The sequence below is a fragment of the Myxocyprinus asiaticus genome, chromosome 27, assembly GCF_019703515.2.
Source record: "Myxocyprinus asiaticus isolate MX2 ecotype Aquarium Trade chromosome 27, UBuf_Myxa_2, whole genome shotgun sequence".
NCBI lineage: Eukaryota > Metazoa > Chordata > Actinopteri > Cypriniformes > Catostomidae > Myxocyprinus > Myxocyprinus asiaticus.
Window position 1 is genome coordinate 28339015 of NC_059370.1, and position 17128 is coordinate 28356142.

General features: G+C 36.7%; 1 protein-coding gene across 6 annotated transcripts in view; it reads left to right on the top strand.

The window, feature by feature from the left end:
- The window catches only part of LOC127418223 (fibroblast growth factor 13-like), a 165466-nt gene that overhangs the window by 101987 nt on the left and 46351 nt on the right, over positions 1–17128 (top strand). Inside the window, exon 1 of one of the 6 annotated variants that reach the window (XM_051658686.1) lies at positions 16040–16599. The exons of the other annotated variants lie outside the window; for them this stretch is intronic. Coding sequence (XP_051514646.1) covers positions 16410–16599 — 190 coding nt within the window. The 5' untranslated portion in view covers positions 16040–16409. Of the gene's footprint in view, positions 1–16039; positions 16600–17128 lie in introns of those variants that run through there. 6 annotated transcript variants of the gene reach the window in all.

The following is a 17128-nucleotide window of genomic DNA, read 5'->3' on the forward strand; positions in this document are numbered from 1 at the left end:
GAACATCAGCATGCCGAGCAGGCATCCCAGAAGGCTGTGTAGAAGTGTTGGCTTGCCTAGGATCTCTCCTGGATACTTGTTTCTTGTGGGGAAAATGAATAAAATGGAAATAAGAGAGGGCCATCAATAATGCAGAAGGTCAGATTTACTCTGGCTGTACTGCTCAAATCAAAGCTGGCTTGAGCTCAGATTCATAAAAGGAATTCAGTTCTCTGTATCTGAAGTAGTAAATCTGCAAGCAGCAATTTTTAACTGGGATGTCCTCAGTGTTTGAGGCTGTTTTACCTAAGGTTTACCAAGGCAGACATATAGAATCCATTACATAGAGTCTTTTGTTCTTTCTTTCTAGACTGATGTTATCAAGGATTTAACCAAAAATTCAAAACTGAGGAGGGCAAAATGTTAAAGTTTATATATGAATTGTGTAAAAATGTCAATGTTAAAATAGTTTTGCTATTCCAACTTAATATGCAGAGACAAATTATTCTGTTAAGTCATTAAATTCTGCAAGCTGATAGGTCCTTTGAACATGTACTCTGTTATGCCAATTAGCTCACATGTTGCAGTTAATGGGCTATATTTTCCTGAGTGTGCTAATTCTAAGTACAATTTTCATGCGAACGTAAACTGCAGTTGGGCGTGAGGGGAGTGTTTGCGCTAACTATGTGAATGTGTGCAAACTGTGGGTGTATTTTACTGTATGTAAATGAAATGGAGCAAAGCGCAATTACTATTTTCCTGAGAAATAGGTCTTTGCAATAAGACGTTTAAAAAACAGGTCTGTTTTCAGCGCAAAGTCCAACTTCCTGCTTTTGCAGTTTGGAGATTCCACCAATAGGTGCCGGTGAAGTTGGTGAACCAAGCATGGTGTGAAAAAGGTTTTGGTATCCAACACCATGTGTTTGGTATAGTATCTGATTTTTTTTAACCATTTCATTATTTTTTATAATATTTTCATTTCAAATGAAGTGTAAATTGAATTAAGAAATATTTTGGTTTAATTTTTGTGTTTCAATAAATGAATTTAATTTTTCAAAATCTAAATCAATTATTAATACTAGCCATGAATTGTGTGTCAGTAGATGAAAATTATTAATAATACTTACATTCCCTATAATTTAATGGAGCATATGTAACGATAGCCAGCTGGTGGTCAAGTGGTGCATTAGCGACTGACACTAGGGGCTATATCCTTTAGCTTTCTCATTAGCGTGCCTGCCTCCCATGCTGGAGATGCCAGTTCGAATCCTGCTTGGAGCGGATCGAGCAGGACCAGTTACACAAACATTCAAATCCTGGTGAGAATAACATTTTCTAAGCATATAAAATGAGCATATCCGAGAATCTGTTCTTGAATCTGAATTAAAATTTTAACCGTAAACTCAACATAAATATTTTACGCTTATTTTAAACTTCACAACTGAGAAAAACAGTTTGTCAATATAAATGTAAAAAAAACACCTCTGTTGCATTTCATATATACATTTTATGATTAGTATCCTGCTGAACAGACTTCAAAGTGGTTTCAGAATGAAAGCTCTGCTTTAGGTTTATGAAGACAAAACTGTCCTTCAAAACACTTCTTACTGCATTCTGTTGACATTTAAATTATTTGTTGCTTTTCCCCCTTCACTCAGACTAAAGAAAGTGAAAGCTGCGTTAGTCACTACAACCAGAGTTATTATTGTTTTAAATTTTTATTTAGTTTTAGTTCTACTTCATTTTCAATTTGTCAATCAATTTAATTTAGTTTTATTTAAAATTATCCTTATCTAAAGAAATAATAGTCTATACTGAGATTTTTTTCTGAATCTTTTTTTCTGTGTCTGCCGACTGATTTGGGAAAATACAATACATACAAATGAGTCAACGCAGTAGAAATTAGCGCTCGCTGAGAAGTTATGTTTCATGATTTGACTGCAAATGCTACATCCAAAAACACTGGAAAAGCCCACTGATAATATTAGGGCCATGTCGTCACAGACATGATTTTCTAGTTAATTTGCAGGAAGTCGCACAATGCAGGGCAGTTCTGCGTGCTGCTCATGTACCTAAATCCCTGATGCGTCCGTGTGCCTCTCGCAGCTGCTGCCGCAGAAGATAAAAACATTATAATAATTGATATTTGCTTGAGTGGCACCCGCGTTGGTCTGCAATCAGTCTGAAGTCTTTAAATACCAGCCAAAGAAAATTTCACTGAGCTCTTCTTTAACCGTGAAAACATGGAGAATAATAATTTTGAGTCATAAATTTAACAGAATTGTCCTTCAAAAGTGTCAGAGATATAGGCTAAAAAAAGACGTGCGTAAGTTACCCGGTGGTTTACAATAAAAATAAAATAAACATTTAAAATAAAAATGTCATAACCAGCTAAATTCATCTCGTAGCATGAAGTTTAGCTTCATACACAAACTCTGTCATTGAGTAATACATTTATTTTATAGTCTATAATTAAATTATAAACAAAACATTTCACTGTCCAAAATATCCTAATATTTTATTGTGCATGGTGTAATGTTGTGAATAGTGGACAAATGCTGTAAAAGAATGTATTTTAAGCAGCTTGTCAATGCTTTGAAAATAGTCAATCAATAATAAATAGGTGCTGTTTATCTGTTTAGATTTGCTGTCTGCTTTAGCAATTACGCCAACTATTTAAAAAGTTACACAGTTAATTCATCAAGCTATTATGGACCAGTTCAAGCGGACAACACTGCGTGGACCACAAGAGACTACAGAAGCCTACATGTGTAGATGCATATCCAATATTAATACTAATTTTATGTATTTTTATTTCGATATGCTGGTTTTAGTAAACTGTGAGAGACCGTCTTGGCTGCACAAACGCCGCATGTAATTTTACCAGTTGTCAGGTCCCATGTTGTGTGAAACTGCCTTGTTTAGTTTCTGTTACATTGGATACATACCCATCTTTATGTTTTCATCGTGCCAGCCACCTCAGTAGTTGATGACATACAGTAGTCTCTGTAGTACCATTCAAGTGTATTGGTTGACTGATGAGTGTGTCTGTGCATGTGCATATGTGTGTGTGCGCGTGTGTTTGCTTAAGCATAGTGAAACAACTCTGGCTACGTCTACAACTTAAGGGGCTAATACAGCTGCATGCAGACAGAGATGTGTTCATTAATTTCTGTTTTGTTATATTTTTTTTTTCATTGCATCACATACTGTATGTCATGGACTCGGATGGACTCTGAAAGAAATACAGAGTCCCAAAGGCTCGAGTCCGAGTCAAGTACGAGTAAAAATGCATCCGAGTCCGTGACAAGTCCATTAAAATTGGACTCGGAGTCCAAACTCGAGTATCCCAACTCTAATTATAACACCTTCAAATTATTCAGAGAGTTGTCATGACTGAACTGTAAGTAAGCCATTTCTAGGCGATATCCATGACAAGTGTAAACACTACATTGCTCTGTTTGGTCAAGCATCCTAGCCAGCCAGACAGAGCAATATTGGCTGAACCAATGGTATAAGTTTATCTGTTTTCTCTGCTAATGGCAGACATTGGGTATGTTCTGTAAACCTATTGAAACCAAAATCACTATTTTTGCAAATGTGATTTTGTTTGGTGCCACTAGTGGTGCAGAAATTACATACTTCAGCTTTAAAGACCTATTAAAGCATGTCCATTTCTCTTCCTGTTGCCGTGCATTGCTTTGACCAGGTGTTGTTGCAGTGGGCTGATTAGTAAGTAAGGCCTCAGTGCTGGCTCACGTCTCTTCTTCTCTGTGGAAGATGACCCAGCACATGTGATGAAGTCAGTCTTTTCAGCTTACTCTACCTCAGCCTGCTCCACTGATCCACACCCAGCTGTCACTACACAGCTATGCCTGGTCTTTACGCAATGCTGCCAAGCAAGGCAAAAAGACACCAAATATCCCCTGGAAGAAGCACAGTATTAGCATGGAAAATGAAAACCGCATGCCACACTTAATGGATTTTGCATACGATCTTCCACAGAAAGCCTAGCAAACTAATCAGACAGCTTGTACAACCTGCACGTCTATTTGTAGGGAAGTGGAGATAATTAGGGCTATTTTGGAGCGAATGGCTCTGTGGTTGCTAAGCTTAGCATTGCACATTCTAGAAATGGTCAGGCTGATGTAAAGAGTTCTGACAGTTGGCTGTGATACAGGTGTCACCTCTGCGCTGAGGTCGGAGATGGCGCTATTTGCTCCTCTTTGTTCCTCTCTTTCTCCTTTATCTCATGTTTCATTTGCACTTTGTTGATTTAGCATTAGCAGGATCATCTGCCCCTCATTTCCAACCATTTCCATTTATATCTGTCTGACTGGGATTTGATATAGGTCAGTGGCCCCTCACCCTGCCTCGGCTCGGGCCCTGCTGCCAGGATGAAAATAGAAAATGAGTTATTAATATAGTTGTTAATATACTTAGGTAGTGTGTAATTTAGGAGCTCATGTATTTTTGCAGACGGAATCCTGGTGGAAACATGTGTGAGTTTGCAGACATTAAGTGATTTTCACTCTCACCTTTCTGATTAGCAGTACTGGGCCGTGGGCTCAGAGCTATTGAGGAAATGAAAGCAGGTCATTTAAAAGCTATGAGTGCTCTCTCAGGCCTTCTGATACAGAACCATTATAAGCAATTATAAGTTTATTATTATTATTATTTATGTATTTTTTTATGTAGATTTGCCTTTGTGAGGTTCTGTGCTGGCAATTGTACTGAAATGGTGAATATTTGCCAAATCAACTCTTTCAAAATTATACTCCAAAATGTCAAATTAGATTAATGCCTAATTTTCCATTAAAGTTGACTCAGGCTTGCCGGTGCAGTGTTTCAATAAGTTGTGCATGAATTTTACAGAGAACAACAGTGGTCTATAAACTTAATTGAGCTCATTTTAGCATGAATTCTCAAATGAGTCACATAGCAATTAATAGGTATAAGGAAGAAACACACATACAATTTTAACTGTATGAAATTTACTGCAGTGTATTTCATGTGAATTTGTTACTCAGGTAGTTGTTATTATAATTTCCTCAAACTTTTCTGTAATTGGGCCACTAGTTGCATACTGTGTCTGTCTTCTCCTGATCTCCTCTCACTCATGTCCCACGGTGGTAAAGTAGGGTAGAATCTTTCAGCAACCCAGAAACAGCAATAATCTGGGCTAGCCTCACCATACAGTGCCTGAATGGCCTCATTCTGAAATACTAACCACTTGCTGATTTCTGGTCCTAAGAGAACGTGGTGGTATCATGAACTTCTGGGCATTGACTGAACTTGGCTCAATTGTTGTAATTCATTATTGACTATTAGTTCTTGCTTATTGATGACCTCTGGCCTAATACACATTTTAAGAACTCCCACTCAATACGGAAAATGTAAACCTTGTTCAAAACCATAACAGATCAGATGCTGTTGTCCAAGCCAGTAGACCCACCTACACACTTATCCCATTGTGATTAGCTTGCGCGGTAGCTCACCTCAAAGAGTGTTGGACTTAGACCTCAGAAGACCACGGTTCAATCCCAACCAATGGCTCTCTAAACAAAAGTGAAAGTGAAACCAAAGTGACATAGAGTGACACTGATTGACTTGATTGCTTCAGAAAAAAATGGCTTTTCATGTCAAATTTGCTTTAAGTTTAGGTGTTGGTTAAGGGTAAGGATGTCTGTTCTGTTCATCTCTCACTTATCTTTTAGGACACTATTTTTTTGGTTTAGGCTGAAGTTTTAGGTTAGGGAAGTACGTTTTACTCATTAAAACATTCATCTAAAATTCACCTTACAATCCAAGTCTGAATACAACATAATTTCTCTTGTTTTTGGCTCCGCCCACTGGACATTTCACTAGGAAACTGCAGCCAAATGTGTAGTACTGCACGTGATTTTGGTTTGCAAAAATATTGCCATGGTCACATAAATTTCATGAGATCAGGCTGGAAAAATCACTCCGGCTTGGTTTGGGTTGGACTCTTGTTCACCCCTGAGTGTGCTGCTGATGGTTTAATTAGGACACAACAGCATGATAATTGGAGCAGTGTTGACTTCATGATGTATGTAACTGCTAAACCACATTATTGCTCTAGCTGTGATGTCTATCTCTTGCCATAGCACCGCAAGCTGTTCTGTTACTATTTAACAGACTTGTACAAATAATTAAATTGAGATTTATTAATTTAAGGGATAGTTCACCCAAAAATTATCTTATCATTTACTCTACCTCATGCCATCCCAGATGTGTATAGCTTTTCTTTTTTTTTCTGCAGAACACAAACAAAGATTTTTAGAATAATATCTCAGCTCTGCAGGTCCATACAATGCAAGTGAATGGTGACCATACCTTTGAAGCTCCAAAAAGCAGATAAAGTGAACATTAATGTAATCCATTCGACTCATTGATTAATCAATGTCTTCAGAAGCGATCCAGTTGGTTTTGGGTGAGAACAGACCAAAATGCAACTCCTCCTTCACTGTAAATGTTGTCATTGCAATCTTAAGGCACGATCATGATTTCAAGTTCAAGTACACTTCCTGGTGCTTGACGCTTGCACAGAGCACTGGATGGTGCTATAAGGAAGTGTTATTGAGCTTGAAATCATGATCGCCAAGAAGAATGCTGTCAAGATTTATTGTGAAAAAGTTATAGTTTGGTCTGCTCTCACCCAAAACCGGTTGGATCACTTCAGATGACATTGATTTACCACCAACTGGCCGCCATTCACTTGCATTGTGTGGACCTACAGAGCTGAAATATTTTTCAAAAGATCTTTGTTAGTGTTCTGCAGAAGAAAGAAAGTCATACACATCTGGGATGGCATGAGTGTGAGTACATGATGAGAGAATTTAAATTTTGGCGTTGACTAACCTTTTAAAGGATAATTCACCCAAAATGTATAACTTTGACATCACCGTAAACCCCCAAAAGAGATGTTAGGCACAATGTCAGAGCAGCTCTTTTCCATGCAACAAACATTAATTGTGATTTTAAATTATTTTGAAAAAAACGTGACTGATTGTAATGTGACAAATTTACTGTAAAAACACGACCACAAATCATTTGAGGGCAATGAAGGAGGGGAAGATTATCAGTGACTAACAATTTAAATTTGGTAGGTTCCTCATGCAAAGCAAATGCATGGCTTTAGAATAAGAGTTTTCAAACTGGCATCCAGGAACCCCCAGGGGGCGACAATGGGGGTGCGAGGGGGTCCACAGAAAATTTCAGAGAAAAAAAAGTGTTAAAAATGTAAAATAAAAATAAATGTAACAATAATTGAATTTGATATTATTGTGGATTATTGTTTGGAAATCATGTCATTAATCACATTTATCCTATTAACAGCAAGAAATAATAATAATAACAAATCTACATATAGGTTTGTGAAAAATAGGCTTATTTATAATGTTTTAAAGTGTTAATTTCCCCCTTCTGGCAAGAATAGCTGTTACCCTTATTGTGTCTTTCTAAGGACTTTCTCCTTGCCATTGTCACCTTTAGCTTGCTCATCGGCAGTTTTAAGGCATTGTTCTCTCGAATAGCTTTGGAACAATATTTATAGTGACAAGCACTATACAAATTCATTTTGAGTTTGACTGAAAATATTTCTCTTCAGATTTATAATGGGTAGATTAAAAATATGCTTTCAACTTAATGCAAAGTAATGCAAAGTAAATATTTTCCTTATAAAATATTCATAATTTATTTTGGCACAATAACAGTATAAAAGCTAATTATTTTAATTTGTAATAAACTTGTTTTCTTTAGATTACATTTATGATTTTTCTCACACAATAGAAATGGGTGTTTATACATGACAAAACTGTATATAGCTGCCTTTATTCTTTTTCTTCTTTTTTTCTACAAAGGGGATCCCTCACAAAGGAATAATCATATTTGGGAACCTTGGCATCAAACAGTTTAAAACCCCCCCCTTTAGAAGACTGGGAATATACATTAGTGCACAAGCCATACGGTCTTGTATTGTGCTTTTTTTTTTTTTCTTTTTTTTTTTTGGATTTTGCCATTTCAAACCACTATCTTCTTTCGTTTTATGGAAAAGAACAGCTCAGACATTCTGCCGAAGATATCCTTTTGTGTTGCACAGAAGAAAGAATCTTGGTATGAGAAAACTGGTTTTAAACTACTATATATAAGGGTGAGTAAGTGATGAAACCATTTAAATTTTTTTGCTAAGCTAAAACTTTTAAAACATTCAGGAAATGGATTATGTTTTATTACGGGCCTCTATGGACTGTATTCACAGTATTTGATTTTTGACATGAATGAAAACAAGGCTGTGAAGCATAGACATACAGTCTTTTCAGTGGCATGCACTGTAAAAAGCTGCATAAAGTTCTTAATCTAATTTTCCACAACTCATGATTTCTGGATATATATATATATACATATATATATATATATATATATACATACAGGGTTGGGGAGTAACAAAATACATGTAACGGGAATACGTATTTAAAATACAAAATATAAGTAACTGTATTCCACTACATTTACAGTTTAAATCATTTGTATTTAGAATACAGTTACATTCAAAAAGCATTTTGATTACTGAAGAGATTACTTTGCATTTTATTGTCATTTGTTTCATTTAATATTTAGTCCTTTCAGATGGAAAACATTTATACATATAAATTATGTGATCCAAAGTGCATTTAAACAGCGGTGAAACACTTTCTTATGATGTGTTACATTCATACGAGCAGACAGAGAAGTAAGTTTGAAGTAAGTTTGGAGCAGAAGAAATAGAAATACACCTTGTGTAAGTTGTCATGATCATAAGAAAATTCACGTTAGATCATAATTTCTTTTTTCTAGTAAGACCTTTGATATTAGGGCAAAAATCATATTCTTGATAATAATTTTTGTATTGTTTTCCTGTAAAAATATCTAAAAATCCTTAAAATAAGATCAATTTGATTTATCTTGTTTTAGAAACAACACTGCATAAGATATTTAGGTTTTTCAGAGAATGTATTTTTAACATGTGTATTTTGTCTTACTGTACTGGCAGAGTTTTATAGTCAAAACAAGTGAAAAAATCTACCAGTGCTGAAGAAGTAATCCAAAGTATTTAGAATACATTACTGACCTTGAGTAATCTAATGGAATACATTACAAATGACATTTTACAGCATGTATTCTGTAATCTGTAGTGGAATACATTTCAAAACTAACCCTCCCAAACCTGTGTATGTATATTTATATATATATATATATATATATATATATATATATATATATATATATATATATATATATACTAAGTTTTTTCTGTGTTTTTTTTCAGCAGAGCAATTCAAAACAATTTAAACAACAGTATAGCCTGTTAAAGAGACTATAAGTCCATGCTTCACAGACTTGTTGTCATTCCAATAAAAATGTCAAGTTATAAGGTCCATTACTGACATAATTTCAAGAAATTAAACTTCCATGTCTCATCCATCCTTTGTTCTATTTTCCTCCTTTTCTGTCACTTATTTACTCCGCATTAATCTCTTGTATGCTTTCGATGATGACATTGAAACGCTATTATCTTATTTTTCCAATCTTTCCCATTATTTTATATAAAGTGCTGTCTGACACTTATTACATTAGTGGCTCAAGCCAGAATGCAGGTTTCAGGCAACCTAGTTATGGACATTATTTGAAAATCCCATTTTGCTATCAAGGAAGATTAAGTGGGGGTAAGAAAGGGGGAATGGAGAGGGGTTGAGGATGGGTCTCCCCCACCCCCACCTACCATGTTCACACATGCTCTCTCATATAGACACTGTCTCCATGACAACGCCTGCCATTGTCATGGCGCTAATGGCCAGTGCTTAGCAGAAGGTCCTCCTTTCTTTAGCATCATTGTGATGCTCTGAACTCTTACGGGCCACATCAGGACAACACATAATTTTTTCAAAAGCACAACATTTCTTTTTTCTCTTCTTCTGTTTTAATATTTATGTCTTTTGATTTGATTTCTGACAGCTCTGTTTTATTTAACTAAAGATTTGTTTGAGTTAAGAGGTTTGTAGGTTTAAAGAGACACTTTAAGCAAGTCATTTGCTGAAATTTAATTCTTAAATCTAAGCCATCACTTTCATCTAATGGATCTTTGGCCACATTACTCTTCCCTTTAGAATACACACAAAGCATGTGACTTTTGCTGACATCCCAGTTTAAATGTTTTTAAAATTTAAAACGCCTTCCTCTACCTCTACTGGCCTTCACTAAGTTAATATCTTATAGAGAAAAGGGGAGTGTTTTTTTATGTATGCAGAGGTCAAAAGTGTCTTCAATCTTCCTAACTGTCAATGAATCTCAAAATCAATTTGCAACAGCTCCATTGGTGGAGTTCACAGCCATGATTTGTGCGCAGCACTGTGGGATGATGTCATTCTTTCTGGCTGTGCTTTGCGAGAAGGCTGTATGTTGCTGTTATCTCAGTGTTCCCAGGAATAGAGAAAGGATCAGTATGGCCATCTGTGTGCCTGTGTGTGCCTGTTTGTGTCAGCAGCAAGCACACAAATAAACTGGCACTGTTATCACACGTGTAAGAGTAAGAGTGTGCATGTTTGTGTCAGTCTAATCACAGCACAGCTACTCATTATAGGTGAATGTGATAAAACAGTGCTGTTTCCTGTTGAGATTTTCATCTCCACAGCTATTTCTATGTCATCTCCATGTCCATGAACTCCCAGCAGAGTGTGTTATGCTGTTATGTGTAGTGAGAACACCCTGTCTATGCACTGTTTCCTTTTCCAAAACTTTTAGATATAGAGACCAAACATGCTATAGAAAGATAAAATATTATGCATGCATTAATTTATACCACCATAGTTCAGTTTGTGTGAACTATTGTGTTGATTGAAAAACTGCAATTTACATCAACAGTTCTTTGAACAAATATGGAATGGATGTGCTGCAGTTGGTGTCCATGTTAGGAGTAAACGTTTATGTGCAAAGATTTGTCTTTGTGACTTCTTTGTTTCACCTTTTCCACATGGTAAGTTAATGCTGCTTCGAGAGGTTTTGAAGAATTTTTATGGTCTTTCTCACCTCTGGTTTTAGGGCAAACCTTAGGGTGGGGGATTTAGAGCTTGCTAAGAAACCACTCATGGACCAATGAGAAGTCTTTTCCAACGTGTTGGAAGTTCTGGGGCCTTACTTTCTGAAGTAGTTGTCCGAGCAGCTTATCTGATGGCTGTGCTTGGAATTTGTTTGTGTCCTACCATGATCCAATCAGAATGGAGCCACTCTTCTTTGCCTTGACAGTTAAAGAGGGGCTCTGCCATAAACTGGCTCCTGGAATATCATCTAGTTTGATTGTTCACCACATACAGTATGCATGGTCTCATAGTAGTTATATGATAGCAGACACTTCCTGTGAAGCAATGCCTTACAGTTGTATCAGAGCTCCTAAATGATACATAACTGATGATCTTCCTTCTTTCTCATTGTCTGATTACAGTAAGCAACCAATTCCCCATGGACAAGCTGTTTACGCCGTCTGATAATCCATGATTTCCACAATGCTTTTTATGGCTGATGCTCCTATTCTCTACCTATTCCTTTCAAACTAACTAATTTCTGTAACAAATCCTGTATTTTTTGTCAAGGGATGCCAAACTGCATTAGGAGCTTAGAGCCCTTATTCAAATGGAAATGTGGCAAGAGCCATCAAGCAAGTGAGCACACTGCACAATAAATAGTAGGTTTCAGTTTTTTGGGGAATCTTACTCCCTGACATATTCGGTTAATTCACATTTACATATATTTATGTAGCAGACACTTTTATCCAAAGCAAGGAATATACTAACACAAGCAGTTAATCATAAAGAGCCAACAATATTAGCAGTGCCGCAATTAACAATTTCAAAAGTAGGCCAAAAATAGTAATTGTTCAAAGTAGTTAAATGACCTAACATCAGTTGTTAGATTTATTGTTTATAACATCAGTATGATTTTAGTTTTTTTCCCCATTTTCTTGCCAATTATCACTTTAAATATGCCTCATAAACATACATCGAAGTGAAACAGATTCTGCTATTGTTATTCATGAACTGATAGTTAAAAGGAACAAAAACAAAAGTAAATGCATAAATAGATCAAAACCAAAATTACATATTGACTAAAATAAATAATATGCTTTTGTGACACTTTTGGCCACTTAAGTCACACAAATGTATGAATGCCATTGGATAAAAAAAAAAAAAAAAATTTTAAAAAAAAATTAAACCAAGTTGCTAGCAAACCGTCTTCAAACAAATGATGCTAGAGATTTGCTCAAAACTAACTTCAATTTTCTTATCTTTTCTTCTATTTACAATATACTGTAGCACATCATGGACATTTTCAACAAAGGTTGCAACCATGCATTTATTTTTTAACCGGTTTTATATTTTTTGTCTTAATTTTAGCCTAAAAATCCTATATTAAATTATAAGCTGTGTATTAACTATAACATAAAAATGCCTCGGACAAATATTGCAGGAAACATGTCACTGGGCTTGGATGTAAAGAATCATTTATTTTTCTGAAGGAAAGGAGAGATTATGCAGGTTTATAAATATGATGAACTTGCTCCCTCTAGTGGTCAGATCATTGATAAACACCTATGAGGCAGTGATTTATGAATCTTGCCTTCTCTATTGGCCACTTTTAATAAATGCAAAGGATTTTTATGTACAGTTATGTGTGCTCATATAAAAAGATAATGATAACTGAAAGCATAAAATGCAAGACTATTGTAAACAAAACACTGTTGTAAAACTAATAATAAATAGCAACACTGATGTGTCAATAGAATGCAAGAAAGCATATTTGTCTGCTATTTGAAGTGTTTGCAGGTTATGAATATAGTGTTTTTTAATGCTTCAGATCCTCCTATCAAGTCTTCAGTTGGAGAGCAGTGCGTTTGATGCCTGTGTCATCTGAATCCTGGAAATAGTGTTTTATAATGTTTTTATAGCCTCACTTTGCATTCCACCTTGGCATATTAAGGCATCTGTTGATAAACTCTAAATAAAGGGGTGGTAGAAAGTCACAAAGGTCTCACTACTTGTGCTTCACTTCCAAAGATGCATTTTAGAAATTCACCAAGAACTTGATAAAGCCAGGTTGTTGTTTTTTTTCAGCACCAGTTTGCTCAGTCTGTCTAACTGTAGGTCGGAATTTGCTCATACCATACGTGTAGATACACCAACCTTAGTCTGGTTACGTTAAGTTTACTATAACTTAAATGCTGAAATAAATTGTATGGGATTGATTTTCAAATTCCTCTAGCCTCTCCTTCATTATACATAGGTTGTTGTCAGAGCATGGAAGTAATCACCAGCATTGTGTCACTTTTAATAATAATATTGTAATGATTCTAAATCACTTTTATTTGGATAATAGCCTAATATGTTTGCTAAATAATGCAGAATTCATTCTACGTTGATGCTTAGATCGTTGTTTGCGCGTTCAGAACATCAGAAGTGAAAAGCACTACTAATGTTTGCTGTAGTATCTGCAGATGCTGGATGATGCGATTGGAGAATGGAAGGTCTGGTATAACTGGTTTACGCGACGCATTAAAGGATCACTTTACAGCTGTTTCTTTGTAACGTGAGAGGAACGAAAGCTCTGCTCTAGTAGGAAGTACAGAGTTCGATTTGCTCCCTGCAATTTTGACCCAGAGCGCTGCAGTTTAGTGAACACACACCCTGTTTGTCGGATCAACAGCGCTTCGAATGAATCTTTAATGAGCGCTTTAGAAGTAATGGCTAGTCACTAATGTCGATTAATGATTTCTCAATGCAGCTGGCCCCGCCTTGATGGCCTCTCGTCTGCTCCATTAGGATTTCTTTTAGTATGGTCAAAACTTTGTAAACATATTTCTGCTCACGGTGAACCATCGCTGGCCTTCATCTGTATTGTTTTGGCGTTTTAACTGCTAAACATGACTTTTCCTCTCAGAAAATCAACGTCAGGTAAGGATTAGCGTCACCTTCCTGCGCTTCACTGTTGTTTTAGTTTTAAGACAAAGTGTGGATACATTGTTTTTTTTTTTTTTGTTTTTTTTGTTTTGTTTTTTTGCTCTAATGTTTTATTTGACGTTCTTGATATTTATCGATGACGACACCCCTGTCAATTTCTGTTTGATCTTACTTTTCTCTGGGAGCTTAGCATTGCTTTAGCGGGTGCCGATGGTGCTGTCCGAGGTGCTGAACTTCAGATAAAGCCGCGCATAGTCCTAACGCTTTATTACCGTCTTCTTTCTTCATTAATTCGCTTTAGTTATTTATTTGTGTTGTTACTGATTATTTAGTGTGTAGTATGCATTATAATAATAATAATAATAATAATAATAATAATAATAATAAAGTATTATTTTTTACATTCATAATAGTGCCCATTATGGGTACCCATAGGGATGCCTGAATAATTGATTTGAATAACAAAACCTAAGACGCTTTTACTATGTGGAATAAAGAGGAATATTTGTGGACCTCAGAGAATGTAAGATTATTTAGGTAAATCAACAGTGTCGCTAGAATTTCTGTTACTGAGCTTATAAGAGCAAGTGGCATTTCTTTACATTTAATTTGAGGAGCAAACTTGTGTTATTGAGATAATATTGGATGCCACATTTAGCTAACCTCAATTATGTGAAATCAGCTAAACTTGCTTTATGTAACATTCGTAAGCAGGTTTGATGCAAGTCTTCGATCTACATGTCGAAGATTGTTATCAGGTGTGACTCAAGTGATGATTGTACGGTAGATGGCGCTATTGATGTTCATAAACAGGAGGCTACTCCATGAAACGCTTTGTAACGTGTTGACTAGGGAGGGCAGTAAGCAGTAGACCCCATAGTAGTTGCTGAGGACTGTTCTGCAGTCAGTGATATAACAGAGAGTGTTTGAATTTGTACTGTTTGTACACAGACAGATAATTGTTTTTGCAGAGATTGACTGAAACTCACTGATTTATGAAATTGCATTAGGGCTAAATATACTGTAGGTCTTTTGTTTCAAAACATTCAAAATATTATCTATCAGTCAAACTGCCGATTAAAATAAATGATTAAATTGACATTTCCGTTACGTAATTTCACTTGTAATTATGCTAGGATTTAAATTTTCCATCGCACCTCCAGACAGAGCGTTGCACTAAGAAAACTCCAGTGCATAGGAATGCGTGTTATTGTGAGTGGGCCAGAATACAGTTGTGGTTTGCCACGCCTTCAGTAAACTCACTACTGTGGCATCCGACACCCCTCCAGTCAGGACAGCGACTGCGTTGTTTCCACGCGCTCATGTGTGTTGTAGAAAATACATATAAAATGTGTGGGACTTTATATTCAGGCCGTCTGTCCCAAGATTTCTGTTCAGGAGCTTCAATTATTGGAGCAGCAGCACAGTTGCCACATGTTTGCGTGAGTCCATGTCTCCCCGTGATTCTCCAGCGCGAATCCATTTCTCTCCCTGCAAGATATTGATAAGTCTCGCTCTTTAGCCACCACACGGTTCACACTGACTGAATGTATAAAAGATGCTTGGAAATATCAGGACTAATCTAGTTCCGTTTACTTCACTACAATATTGAAATTATATGGCCACTCCACTTAATTTATAGGCGTAGTCGAAGCTTGTTTTGTTTGTTCTACATGAGCCGCCACCGTCCGCCCACCGCCTCGAAACTGACAGCTCTTTGAGAGGATGCGTTTAAGAGCGCAACGTGTCTCTTGTGAGATGGATACCGCAAAATAATAATAATAATAATAATAATAATAATTGTGGAATTGCTTGACATTGACTGCTACAGGAGAAATAATAGTAGGCTGCTATTACATTAAGACCTGCAAGTAAGTTGCCACTCTAGTTGTTTTGAATCTACGTTACAAATGGATTATAAAGATGAACTGAAATCATACACTCGCGCGCACACGCTGAACCGCGCTCCTGAGCTCACTAACAGGTGTTTTACGCACATGGTCGCGTCCTGTGTGCTGTGACTACTTCGTAGGATGCTTCAAGACGTCTATTGGATCTTCGAGGGGACATTTTCTCCGTTATTAACCGAAATGGCCAGATAGAAGACAGATGCGGTAAGGCTGCAACTGACTTGGACGTCGATCCATTCAAAGACTCTCATTCTGAAGAAAAATGCAACTAGATGCGTGTTCCATTACCTGCGTAACTGTGTTTTGTCTCGTAAAAATATAATTATAATATTAATTGTAACTCTGCACGCGGATCTGTCATTCTGACTAACGAACAATGGCGGTGACTTGTGTATGAAGACTTGGATGTGAACTGTCAAATCGAAGGTTTCTTTTAAGAAATTCTGTTCTGGAGGAGGTGGGGAAACGAATTCTGTCCTGTGAAAGTTTTGGGTGTCACATCGTCAAACTGGCCATGGCTGCGGCGATCGCTAGCTCCCTTATTCGGCAGAAGAGGCAGGCGAGGGAGCGTGAGAAATCAAACGCCTGCCGCTGCGTGAGCAGTCCCAATAAAACCAAGGGACCATGCGAGAAACCAAGTCGACTGAGTGTTTTCTCCCGAGTCAAGCTTTTCAGCTCCAAGAAGCGCAGGAGGAGACGACCAGGTCTGATGTTACCTGTGTTTTTAAGGTCCCATCTCAATATGGTCATTGTAACTGTAACACCACTCCCATCCTCATCACCACCACCATCCTCATCACCACCACCATCCTCATCACCTTCTTCTTCTTCTTCTTCTTCACACTTTTTGAGTCTCTACAGTGCAATTATGTTTATTTTTTATTCTTAACATTTTCCATTTTTTTCTTCTTCAAAAAGTAATTGCTATACCCATCATGTCAGACTGTAATAGCCTACTACTAACTTTTTAAATGGCTTTAAAATTAATTCTGCATGTTTTCTCACTTCATTGTGACGTCATTCATTCAACCTTACAGCGCTTTTTTTGGGCATTCCAGCTTGGCAAAATAGTATTTGTGAGACAAAAAAAAAAAAACCTGTCAAGTGTATGTAACTTTTGTATTTAGTCTGCACACATGGTTTTGCAGTAGAGATGATACTGGGATGTGCAGTCCTTTTTCTGCTCTTGCCCTCTAGTGTGTTTAATCCCAGTGGGTACAGAGGGACAATAGA